At 37.7% G+C, this 13,256-nt stretch overlaps 1 protein-coding gene across 2 annotated transcripts in view; it reads right to left on the reverse strand.

Moving 5' to 3' along the window:
* Positions 1 to 1,638: 1,638 nt before the first annotated feature.
* Positions 1,639 to 13,256, reverse strand: part of LOC131037477 (glucose-1-phosphate adenylyltransferase small subunit, chloroplastic/amyloplastic) — a 76,902-nt gene continuing 65,284 nt past the window's right edge. For both annotated transcript variants that reach the window (XM_057979284.2, XM_057972951.2), the window contains 5 exons: positions 3,378 to 3,481; positions 3,077 to 3,188; positions 2,689 to 2,787; positions 2,373 to 2,492; positions 1,639 to 2,279 (listed from right to left, as the gene is read on the reverse strand). In XM_057979284.2, the coding sequence (XP_057835267.2) occupies positions 2,163 to 2,279; positions 2,373 to 2,492; positions 2,689 to 2,787; positions 3,077 to 3,188; positions 3,378 to 3,481 (552 nt within the window). In that variant the 3' untranslated portion in view covers positions 1,639 to 2,162. The remainder of the gene's footprint in view (positions 2,280 to 2,372; positions 2,493 to 2,688; positions 2,788 to 3,076; positions 3,189 to 3,377; positions 3,482 to 13,256) is intronic.

Below are 13,256 nucleotides of genomic sequence, written 5' to 3' on the forward strand. Positions count from 1 at the left end.
GATAAGATCACTGAATATATGCAACAAAAAATTTCTTTTCAATACGCTGGCGGGATTTTAGCTCTGATATCACTGTAAGAGGCCACCCTTATTATTATTATTTTATTTTTTTCAATATTTCCACAATTAACTACGCAAGTATTTCATCATACAACTTACATTAGTATTTCATCATACAACTTACATTAAGTTATTCTGGATTGTTATTTCGCTTTCAAACATTAAGAATCGTAGTATTGAATTCCAATTCTCCAAACATTGACATTTCTTCACCAAATTTAATGCAATATAATTCCAATGGAAAAATTCCAGATACAAACAATAGCTCCACAAGGCACATACGAAAAATAACAGTCATTAGATCACATGATATCAATATTTTTATATTCCCAATAGCTTTCACATACTTGACGTGCTTGAGATGCTTGGCGTGCTTGGCAATCTGCTGTTGACTGGCCAATGATTAATTTCCAGACTTAGATACCCTGCTGATATATTAAATAAAATATTACAACACCTCCTTATAGCTTGCGTCTCTTTTCTAATTGTTGAGTTGGCCTTTTCTTTTTCTGCGTTGAAGTTTATTTATCAATTCCTTTGGTGTTGCGTTTGGATTTTGTGAAGCCTTAAAGGCTACGCCAGATTTCCGAAGGCTTTCAAGCCTTTCAAACAAGCTTGGACTCTCTTGTAATGCCACGTTAGGCCTCCCAAAGCCGCATTAGGCTCTCCTCAAAGCTTTAGAGCCTTATACAAGCTATGAACCATTAATACTCCCTTAGAAAGTAGTTCAACCTCTTGGAGCCAAAATAAGAGATACAGCTGGGTATTTCTAGCAATTATTAAATATTTATTTTATTATTTTCCTTTATCACAGGCACTGCACAAACTTCTTATTCCAAATCAATTGCATATACAGTTAATAAAACATTTATTGTATGCAAATCTTTCACAAACTGTACGTACAAACTTGGCAAAACTATGAAAACGATAAAACCTTCAACTCCAAAATGAACAATGAAGTGCAACTGTGAATCATGAAATAAATCCACTCCAAAGATGGAATTGAATTTCAGTCTAATCCACCAAAACCCAAGGGTTACTATTCTAGGGCTTCTTGAAAAGGAAGTAGAACTCTCAGAGCTCTTCTTATAAATATTGTATAATGCAAGTGAGCTCTCAAATCTCCTTATAAAGCCCTATGAAACTTTTATTCCATTTTTCTCCCTAATAAAGTGACCCTCTTATAATTTCCATTGCACTTTATTAAAACCATGGTTCAGCACTTAATTAATTAAATACGAATAATCCCAAAAAGCTTAGATTATTCAATATTTAATTAACTGGTTATTGTTATGACCTTTTTATCTACTGTTGGTTTTTTCATTGTTCCTTGTGCTATTTGTGTACTGCTACTTGCAACAGGGTATTTTGTTTTGTTGTTCTTAAACTCTTTGGTTTTGTAAGGGACTAAGATCTTTGTATCACTGTTTATCAATCAAATACATTTCTCCATATTTTTTTTAGAATATTACATTATTTTTAAATTTCTCAAATCATATCTTAAACCCAAAAAATTGAATTCTATTTATACTTTTACTATAAATGTTTAAAATGGAATGATGTTTTCCTCTATTCAAATATGCAAATTTCATAATTCATATATATTTTTTTTAAACCATTTAAAAATACATCTTTTATGGCCTCATGTACTTGTTTCAATATAGCAGATTCTTTACATAGCATGAGCCATATACAAATTTGGATTCTTGAACTTGATTCTGTAATGCTCACCCAAAGCAATCAAATTTACATTCAACGACAAAAGAAACAGTTCAAGAGTGACAAACACAATAATTGCATAGTAAGAATCTGGAAAGGTTTTTCTTAAAGTTGTTTTAATTTTAACCAGATATATCAGATGCATTAAACCATGGGAATGAGCATTATTTCCCATAGAATGACCTCAATTAAAAAAAAGTACAAACTGAAGGTTTCTCTGCTCTGAACTCTCCTTGGTAGTAATTCAAGTATTGAGAAATCCGTACATTTAAAATGATCTAATGCCTGGACATGCTATGTGAAATATACACAAATTCAAAGAATGAAATAAGAAAGAATAATTTTAGGCTTAAAAATAGTTCCTGCATATACCTATACTCATCCTAAATAATTGTTCCGCTAGGAATTAAAGCATTTTTTATTACAGTGACAATGCCACTCTTTATAAAGTATCCATCAATCTCTCTATCTGCTTCTTGCACGTTGTCAGCATTTATTATCTGAACCAATACATCAATTGTAATTAGTATTTGAAGGAAAACAAACTGATATTTATCAGAGAATCCCTGTCACTTTGGGTTGTGTGACATTACCTTAACATTGTCTCCAATACGAACATTTTTGTCAATTATTGCTCTTCTTACATGTGTATTTCTTCCAATGCCGATTTGGACACCATTTTTTGCCACTATTGCACTTCTCTCTTCATCAGTCTTGACAGAAAAGAGCCATTTCAACATACTTGAATTTTTAAAATATAAAGGTAAGACATGCAAATTTGGGTCCAACATGGATATTAAAATGAGTCCTCTCATATTCTTGTGCCAATTTTAATTTGTTTCCCGCCTACATTTCTTGTTAAGAAATAGATAAATAGAGCCATGCAATGAACAGTATAGAATGACATACTTCGTAGTAATCAGCACCCATAAGTAGAGAATCTTCTATGATTGCACCATCTTCAATCCAAGAACGTAACCCAACAACTGAGTGGATAATTTTACAATTCTGCATTATTGAGAATCCAGTAGTTAGGGAAATAAATTTTTGACTGAGTGTATCAACAATCAGAGAGCTCAGATCTTATTGATCATGAGCAATGCCAAAGACTACAATATATTGTCTACCAGAGCAGGATATCTGGTCCGAAACTGTACAATGGATTTAATACAAATACATTTCTGTAAATAAAATGTAAACTAGGAGCCTTAACACGATGCACTTTGCATGACAGATACTGTTACTACATCATCTGCGAATGCAAAATTCTGAGATCAATTACGACAAGCAGCATTACCTTCAAGATGCATCCTTCACCAATGAGACAGTCAGTCAACTCTGCATCGAGCACCTTTGAAGGTGGCAAGAATCGCTTTTTAGTATAGATTGGAGAAAGACTGTCATAGAAACTGCAAAATTGACAGCATTTTAAATTTCAGATGAGACTCGAGCCAGGGGCATATCTCAGTCATCTTACTCCTACATCTAAGAAAAAGGGAAACCAAAAGCCTCTGTACTCAAGAAGAATGAATATCATGATAAAACTATAAAAAATGATAACATTTTTAATGTAAATGGTTTCAATCAATAATAAATACCTGAAATCAGGGACTGGCCTCATGGTGAGCCTTAAGTTTGCATTGTAGAAAGCATCAATGGTACCTATGTCTTCCCAGTATCCATCAAATAGATAAGCTTGAACCTAGATGCAAATATAATAGTATCATATTCCTAATCTTTATGGAAAAATGGCAAAAGACACAAACATGAAGAAAATTGCATCAAAGAGAAAAAGCTCCTCATAAAAATGTTAATTTGAAATTGTAATGAACTTGCCAAGGGAATATTTCCTTCTCTCTTTTTCCAGCATTATGAAAGGTACCAATGTTGAAATTCGATACAATGCAAACATATAACCAAACTATAAAATAGCACAACGCATACAAAAGCAAAGATGGTTCTTATCCATGTGTGTAGTGTTTCAAACCAAGTCTGATTTATTAGGATCTGAAGAAGAATATTCCTCAACAAAATAAAGTTTTTCTCAAGTTTCCAGTTTTGAAACACACCTTAAGAACCAGTGGAACAAAACCACCAATTCCATCAAGGGGTGGTTTAGGAACTGCTGGGCCCCCTATAGGGGCAGTTTCACAACTGTTGGTTATCTGAAATGGGTGGTTTTATATAACAGCAGAAACAAGAATTTGGAACAACCAGAACGACCCTTTCTCTTCAAATTCTGGTCAACAAGACTTTTCAGTGCACTGTTAGAATTATAAAATATCTATAAGAAGACATGGAAAGGTAAATACATCATCAGAGGCTTGCAGGGTGTTGTACTGATCAACTTGAGGACAACCTGGTTGTAAGAGGGATTAGCGACTTTACAGTGAACAAAAAACAACTAATTGTTGTAACTTATATCTACTATGTACTTGATTGTTTCTGATGAAAGATCGGGTAGATGTGTAATTGCTGCTAACAACTGGTTTTTCCCTATTTCAAGATTTTCCAGATTAAAATTTAGTGCTTTTTAGTTAAATTTCTAGTTGTTTCAGCATTTTATTTATGTTTTCATAATATTCAATCCTCTTGAGCTATCATATGAGTAATTCAAGTAGAACAACAGTTTAATTGTGTGATTTGTTAAATTCTACAAGCAATTTGAGGAAATCATGAATCATTTTGGTGTCAGAGCCAGGTTTCTAATCATTGGAATCGTGGAAAGGCATATGATAGTGACTCGGCCTTTGGAGAACAAAGAATTACTTCCTTGCAACCCAGCAATCTCTACTTTAGGAGTGGAATAGAGAGGTGAAAATGGATAATTTAAACACAAAAGTGGCTGGCCTTGGAAAGCAACATGGAGAATGTCATGCAAAATCATAATTGGGTTAGCTAGCAACAAGAGCATATGCATTACCAACGAGATTGGATAAAGCAACTCTATGAGCACCAAAATATGTACATGGTCCAAGAAATTTGGTTATTGGGGAAACACATTTGACAGAGATACGACAAACAGAAAAGGTTTAGGTCAAATCTAAGGAAACTTCATATAGACTTAAAGCAAAAATTGAAATTAAATCTTTTTAAGTAAACTCTGAATTTCTAGATGCATGGATAAAACAAATGGAGGTTTATTTTAGTGTGAATAATTTGAGTGGGACACAAAAGATTTCTTTTGCATGCCTCAAGATGTTTTGTCGTGCCACTGTATGGTCAGAGAGTTATTTGGCATCTTCTAAAAAGTAGAGGAAAACAATTGTGCTTAGTTGGGAAGAGTTCAAAGAATTGTTGTGTAGGAATTTTTATCCAAATTGGCATAAAAATGACTGAAAGATCAAGTTATTTCATTTCAGACAAGGTAGTGACCAATTTGTACAAGATTATACCACAAAATTCAAACAAGATATATTGTTCAGCATAGATCAATAGGAGGAGAATATACTCACCAAATATTTTGGAGATCTCCACACTCATATCCATACCGAGGTAAACAATGCAAATCCAAAGTACTTAGAGCCTTAAAGGCATGTGCCCAAGCATACCATGTAGAAGAGGAGAAGAGGAAAGGTGAGGGAGAACCTTCCCAACAATGGCAAAGCAATAATCAGTCCAAGAAGGATAAGGACAAGTTCCTCAGGAGAGTTATAGGAAGGGTATTGAGATTACTGTTATTGTGCACCATTGTAAAGATCCAAAAGATCATTGTAGTCATTACAATATTTATGGGTATACTAACACCAAAAGTAATTGCATCCAGAAGTACACCAAAAGAATAGGGCCAAAGAGGACTCAAAGAAGTCCATGGGTACTCCTAAGAAGAGGAGGAAGTCCAGGACACTTTGGATGTAAAAAAGAGGCTAGGGTGCTGTTGACGTGTATTTTGTACACAATCAAACACAGAATAAAATACCCAAGGGTACCTTATCCTCTCTTGAATAAAGCCTCTGATTGCTGAAGATGTCGCGAAAAAGGATCAATCAGGATGACTCCAAGGTTCTTTGATGTAGGGTCTCTACGTGTGGATAAGCACCAGTGGTCGTTGTGAATGTTGTTTCATCAAGGGGCCTTACATTTCCGTACAGGAACAGAATTTCCTAAAACTAACAAGTTCTCAAAAAGGATCAAGAGGTAGGGTTTGCAAGAGATGAATTCTAATCTAATCCTAGGAATGACTCAATGTAGGCTAGACTTGGTAAGATTCTACCAATTTCAGTATTGCCAAGGAATAACAACTCTACTGAAGTTGATGCGATCTTCTAAGGTGACTAATGATTTTTCAATTCATCAAGAATCATAGACACTACCATGAAGGTACATATCAATAGTTCAATAATGACTGAAGGTTTAAGCAATCCAAATATCTCCAGTTGACCACGCAAGGCGTCCTTACAATCAGCAAGAAGCTAGTGGTTTGGAACGTGAATCTCACCAAAGATCAAGCCCAACACTTAGTCCTTCAAATTTAAACACTCCTTCAACCAAGAATGATTCAAGAAAGTAAGCAACCATGAAAGTAGCCACAAGAATTGCAATAAAACACCATAACTTCAATATTTTATTGATCTCAAAGCCAAAATAGACAACAATTGCTTGAAATTCTCTCTTCAATGCTCAATCTTACTACAAAATAACTCCTAACTGTCTGACTCTAATATCTATTTCTCCTCTCAATCTCTAATTCTATTCTGCTATTCTCTATATGTCAAAATGAAAATGAGTGAGGGTATATATAGCATCCTCAATTACAATGAACGGCCCAGATCAAAAGAAGATCAACGGCTGAGATTTTGACACCTAAACCCTAATTAGGGTTTATTACAAAAAGTTTCCCTTTATTGAACAATATTAAATGCATAGCCAAATATTTAATTGGCACAAAAATCTAGGAAACATAGACCAATGATAATTAAGGTGCCACATTATCTACAACAACCTCTCTTCTAGAACCTTGTTCCCTTTCCAATGCTCCTTCTTGGCATATGCAATGAATCTGGACACAATTTCTTCAATCTCAGCAATAGGAATCTCGGGAAGATTCCTCATTCGTTCCTCCAAGTGGATAACTTGATCGAAGGCTTTGAGAAGAGCTACATCCCATCCAGGTTCGAGTTCCTTGATTTTCTCAATCAGGAGCATAATAGCGAACATTTGATCCCTTTGCTCATCTGTGATAATATTTTCATCTTTGCAAAAGATGACCACCTTAACCTTCTCTTCCAACTCTTGAAGATTCACATTTGTCTCATCTTCAATCCTTCTACCAAGAATAGAACATAACACCCCAAATATCTTGTCCTGAATTGGATGGATGACCTCCTCAACTTGATTGCATTTGGTGCTGATGTCTTCGAAAAGAACTTCCTTCATTTGGAGTAGAGTTGACCACTGGAGTAAATTATGAGCTCCTCCATCCCTTATCTTTTCTTGTGCTAGGATCTTCCTTGGTGTTTGCCTGATTACTTGCAGAACAGGAATGATAACATCTCTAGTGTGGGCAAAGGCGGCTACTGTTATCATTAGGTTGTGAATGATCTCAAGGACCTGGATAGCTCGATGGGTGGTCTGCATCATTCTTGTTGCGAACTCAATGGCAACGGTATGGGATTTGTCAATCCAAGAGCTCATAAGCTGAACCAAGCTCTTGACTCTTTCTGCCTCGCCAACTGATTCAAGGGGAAGTGCTTGCACGGGAGACACTGCTGGATCATAACGTCCCAAAGGCTGATTGAGATGGCTAAAGTAGCCTCTCCAAGCACCGACCTCTCGCTCAAGCTTTCTATTCTTTTCCATTTCTTCTTTAAGCTTGTCTTTAAGTGCCTCAAATGAATCAGCTGCCTCATCCAGTGTTTGCTCGGCTGTGAGTGGACCAAGCTCAAAGGTCTCTACATCATACTCCTCTGTCAGGATCTCACCTTCATATTTGTCCACTGCTGGTGTAGCTATCTGCAACTTCCTGGACCCTGTCTCATCTCTGATCATCTTGGACATCTTGGTAGCCTTCCTCCTCTCTGTCACTTCCTGAGAATTTCCAACAAGGCTTTCTAAATCAATTACATTATCTTCATCTTCGATCACAATCGCCCTTGTTAGCCTCTCCTTTAACCAATCTGGAATGGCGGACCTTGTCTCTCTAACTTGTATTTCTTTAGGCACTAATCCCTCTTCTCGGAGAGGAGATGTCACTTCATCATCATTCTTGTCTTCATGTAGCTCATTGACTTGGGGAGATTGACTTGATGAACGTTGAGGTGCTTGCCTTTCTTCATGTTTATCATTCTGGACCATTGATTCCATAGGTTCATCAACTTCAAGTACCCTCTTCTCTTGTCCTTGACTTGTCCTTTTTTCATGTCGAGAAGATGTGCCAGATGAGTGATCTTGATGGGCCTCTTGCTTCTTCTTGGAGGGTTCCCTTTTCTCAGGTCTTTCTTTCCTCTTCGCGCTTCTAGGATGAGGATTGCCTTCACTTACGCATCTAGGGTGAGGATTGTCTTCACTTGTGCTCCTAGGATGAGGATTGCCTTCACTTGTGCTTGCTCCTCCTTCCCCTGGCCTTTCCTCCAAAGTAAAAGTTATCGGTGTGTTCTGTTCTCTCAACTTTTGATGTTGTATATCCACCCATCTGCGAGTACATGACAAAACCGGAGCCATCAAAGTTTTTAAGTCCACAATCTCAGGTTCATTCCAATCTATCCTCACTGCTTTGTCCTCTCGGTCATAAGATGATTGGAGATGTCTGCCACTGTCCTGGGCTTGATCGGCCACTTTGTAAACTTTGCATTTCCTGATGAGATCTAAAGGCAATCTAGAATGCATCTTTCTTTTTACTTCTAGATCACTTGAGAGATTCATCCAAAAGTCCTCTATCTGAAATTCATGCTTGTACTTTCTACCGACTGTCTCTTCTATATATCCATAAGGATCAAAATTCTCTCTCAAGGCAAAGAATGAAAATGAATATAAGGCCAACTCTTTCTCTACATCATCCAAGGCTAAAGCATTAGGACATACCTCAACTGAATTCCCTAGTATGATAGGCACCAGAATTCCATTTCCATGCCTGTGTCTGAATGCCTTCGCATAAGCCGCCAACTGCCTAGTCACCTCCAGTAACACTATCCTGTCTGTCGGATATCTTGGCAACATATATGGAGGTGAAGGACACCCATGAACTCTAATATATGTAAACTTCTGGAATTGGATAAACCAAGCACCATACCTCTTTACAAGCTCTTGTGCATCTTGAGATATCCGATTGTGAATCCCACCTTGCAACATCCTGGTGATGTTCATCGTGAAGGGATCATTAACTAACTTGTAGTTACTTCCAGGTGGGTGATGCAAATGAACATAAGATTCACAAACTCTGACTTCCCCAGGCCCTCTTCCGATCACTCCTCTGTGAGGTAGTCCTGCATATTCAAAACTCCTGATCAAGGCATATATGATGTACGAGCTCATGTGGAAGGACTTGGTAGCCTTCAGTCTTCTCAACTGCACGTCCAAGCAATGGCTAATAATTCTAGCCCAATGAATTGTTCCTTTCCCTTGAACTATCACTTGGATGAAGTAGAACATCCACTTCTCAAAATAGAAGGCTTGAGAAGCCCCTGTAACTCGATTGAGCAAAGTTATCAAATCTCTGTATTCCTCCTAGAAGTCGATCCTATGTGGTGTGTTGGGAATCTTGCTTAGGCGAGGACGACTTTTGAGTAACCAATTCTTATTGATGATGCTCAAGCAAGTGTCTGGATCATCTTCGTAGATGGACCTAGCTCCTTCCAAGCTTTTGTAAATCATATCTTTATGTTCTGGCAGATGGAGAACCTCACTGATAGCCTCTTCTGAAAGGTAAGCCAAAGTGTTCCCTTCCTTGGATACGATTGATCTTGATTGTGGGTCATAATGGCGGGCACACTCGATCATCAACTCATGGCACTAAACCGGCCGCCTTGATGATGCCACTTTCAATTATTCTCTTTGCGACAGGTGATGGTTTTCCAATATAAGGGACCTCTCGAAACTTCTTCACACTTAAGTTCCCCAAGTTGGTATCTCCAATGTTGCTCCACTTTGACACGATCTTGGTCTCCAATTCTTCATTCCTCTGATCTTCCTTCATGAGAGTTGGACGACTAGTGGATGCTCCTGCCTTTGGGGTCGCCATCTTGACACCTACACAACATTTCATAATGAGTAATATATCTTGCAATTCAAACATATAGAGTAGAAAGGAAGATTGAAGCATTTAATTTAGGAAACTTCATGATAAATCTTTGAATTATCATTTCCTAAATTTAACTACGCAATTTGAAATTCAAAATTCAAAATTTCAACATTGGACTAGGAAGATCTCGCCATACCTCCACTTGAGGATTAATTCTAAGAAATGATGCAAAATTAGGAAAATTCGCTAGGGAAAAGGTAGATCGAAGTTCTCAAAATGCGCTTCCTTTATCAACTCCACCACCTCTAGCCTTCAACAAAATTCGCTCCAACTTAGACCAGATTTCGCATCTTCTATTGCTTCTCCAAATAGCACTTGAATGAATGATTGAATGATGGATTAAAATCGCTCAACACACCTCTCTTATATAGGCACTCACCACTTCCTTTTCCCATAGGCCGACTTGGAAAATAGGCCAAAAATAAATAAAAATATATAAAAGGAGAAGGCCGACTTGCCCCAAAACATTAAAATGATACCTTAAGCGCTTGTTTTTAATTTTTTATTTAATAATAATTAATTTCGAATGCCTTAATAATAATAAAAAACGATTTTCCAAGGCTTAAATTAATTATTAAATACCAACGCACCCTTATTAAATGCCAATTTAATTAAAATATTTCAAGGTTTTAGTGAATTTGGCAATTAATGCGATTTGTTTGAAGTAAGCGCTCAAGCCTGGGGAAAATAATGGATATCAATAACATCGCTCTGGTCCCTTGGAGAGGGACAGGAGCGCCCATGCATTTTAGACCTTGCATCTCTTATTTTCACATTCAAAACCTCACCTTTGGTGTTTAAAATGGCATTTTATTGGGAACTTTGAGTTCAATTCGTTCGTTCTTTGGAAGGAGCTTGCCTTAAAGCATTTTCGCCCTGGTCCCTTGGTGAGGGACAGGAGCGATCTCACCCGTTGTCCTTGGTCTTTGTCTTTCAAATCGCCAATTCAAGTTTGGAGGTAAACAATGATCTTCATTCGTCCCTTCAGTGTATGTTCAACTCGTTTTCTCAAGGCAAAATAGACTCTCCAAAGATTTTCGCCCTGGTCCTCCAGTGAAGGACAGGAGCGATTTTTACATTTGAGCCTAAGATTGTTGATTCTTGGGGGCAATTCCTTGTTCATCATCTTTCGAAAGATGTTTCTCACTTTGCACAACCTTGTCTTGGCGTGATCCTGGAGGGGATTTGTTGATTTTATGAAAATCGCCTTGGTCCTTTAGTGAAGGACAGGAGCGCCTTTTAGTTTATTGTACAAATTCTCGACCACATCAACCTCCAATTACCCTCAAGGCATAAAATATGATTCTCCATTCTATCTTGAGTCCTGAAACAAGAAATAGTATTTCAAACGTTAAGTGTTTAGGCATACTTGAAGATTTCACTCTAGTCCCTTGGTGAGGGACAGGAGCGCCCTAGCCCATTTTCATCGAATTTTATGGTCTTTGCAACTTCATTCCTCCTTGAAGCACTTTTAAATATCACTCCAATCTTGTGCCTCGACTTGGATTCGTCCCAATTTGGGGAGGAAGGCTTGTTAATGTGTTTTTCGCCCTGGTCCCTTGGTGAGGGACAGGAGCGCTTTTGCAATTATAAGCTCACTTGTGTTTTGCTAACTTTCAAAATTATCTTCAATGGACCGATTATGCCTCCCTTCATTCATCTCAAACATGAAACTTGCTTTACCTTTGCCAGAAATTTGTCTTGTGAGAAAATCGCTCTGGTCCCTTGGAGAGGGACAGGAGCGCCTATGGCCATTTGGGTTGATTCTCTTCTTTGTGACCTACTCAAGTTATATTCAGCGGGCAAAACATACTTCCCTTGACCTCTTCAAATCGCGAAATCACTTAAATCTTGCAAGGATAATGCAAATTTGGAATTCAAGCTCCGGTCCTTCAGTGAGGGACAGGAGCGACTTTTGTCCTCAAGGCCAAATCCCTTCACTTTTCATCTCAAATTTCCTTTGCTAGGGAAGATATCATCTTTTTACAATCCATGAACGAGAGCCCAAATCCAAAAAAGGTCCAAGAAGGTGTGTACAAAGAAAATCGCTCTAGTCCCTTGGTGAGGGACAGGAGCGAATTCATCTTGCTAGACAAAAAGTTCAACCTTTCATTGCCTTTAACTGAGTCTGGATGCTCTATTATGCTCGTTTCATTCTTCCTTGCACCCTTGATGCTTCAATTTGACCAATCAAGGCCAAGAATGACCCTAATAAACCATTTCGCCCTGGTCCTTCAGTGGAGGACAGGAGCGATTTGTCTTAATCCTTCAAATTTCATTATTTTCAAATCTTCAAAATCCTTAAAATCTTCAATTCACGTCCAATTATCTCCCCTGGAGACCCTGCACAAAACAATTAAAGGAAGTTAGAGACAAATATGCACTAAATAACATTTTCGCCTTGGTCCCTGGGAGAGGGACAGGAGCGATATCATCTCTATAAGCCAAAATATCCACAATTTAGGTCTTCAATCATTTGACAAGGCATAATTAGGTCATCTCCAAGGCCGGGAACCAGTTATCAAGCCTTCAAAAATTTGGTCAAAATTTACCCGGACAAAAATGCACAATTCCATCCTCAAAATGCTAGCACTTAGACATAGCTTGAATTTGCCCTCAAAAAACCCTGACTGGACCTAACCTGAGACATACCTGACTTCCTGACAGGCTCATCCTATTTCAAAATTGCAAGCCTCGGGAGGATGCATAATAATCTTCAAAATTTGACTGGACTCGGCTTGAAAATATCCAAAAGAAACCCCTAAGGCTTAACCCTAGTCCAGACAACTCACTCTCTTAACCAAAAAACCCTAAAAGCAGAGAGAAGAACAGGCAAAACAAAAGCAAAAAGAGGGGGTCCCCATTTTAATGGGGCGATGTGTGAAATGGTCACAACAGGTGCATAGCCACCAAGATAATGAATACAAAAAAGGAGCATGAAGAAATGAAAAAACTTTTCCTTCAAAATACAAGCAAAAAAACAAGGGAGAATGGACTTGTAGATCCTAGTTCACAATGAAATTCAAATTCAACCAACATCGTTAAAGAGAATGGTTAAGAAACATAAGATCATCCTCGCCCATATCCATCAGGTTCGGTGAAAAATGGTGTGGAAATTCAAGTTGCAAAGAAGTATAAATTTTAGTTTGATATAACTCATTGCACATTGATGAAGCGGATGCAGATGTGCTTACTCCTGATGCTTTTTATATATTGCTTGGTAGCCCTTGTATGATAGAGA

Source organism: Cryptomeria japonica, chromosome 3 (genome assembly GCF_030272615.1).
Source record: "Cryptomeria japonica chromosome 3, Sugi_1.0, whole genome shotgun sequence".
Lineage (NCBI taxonomy): Eukaryota > Viridiplantae > Streptophyta > Pinopsida > Cupressales > Cupressaceae > Cryptomeria > Cryptomeria japonica.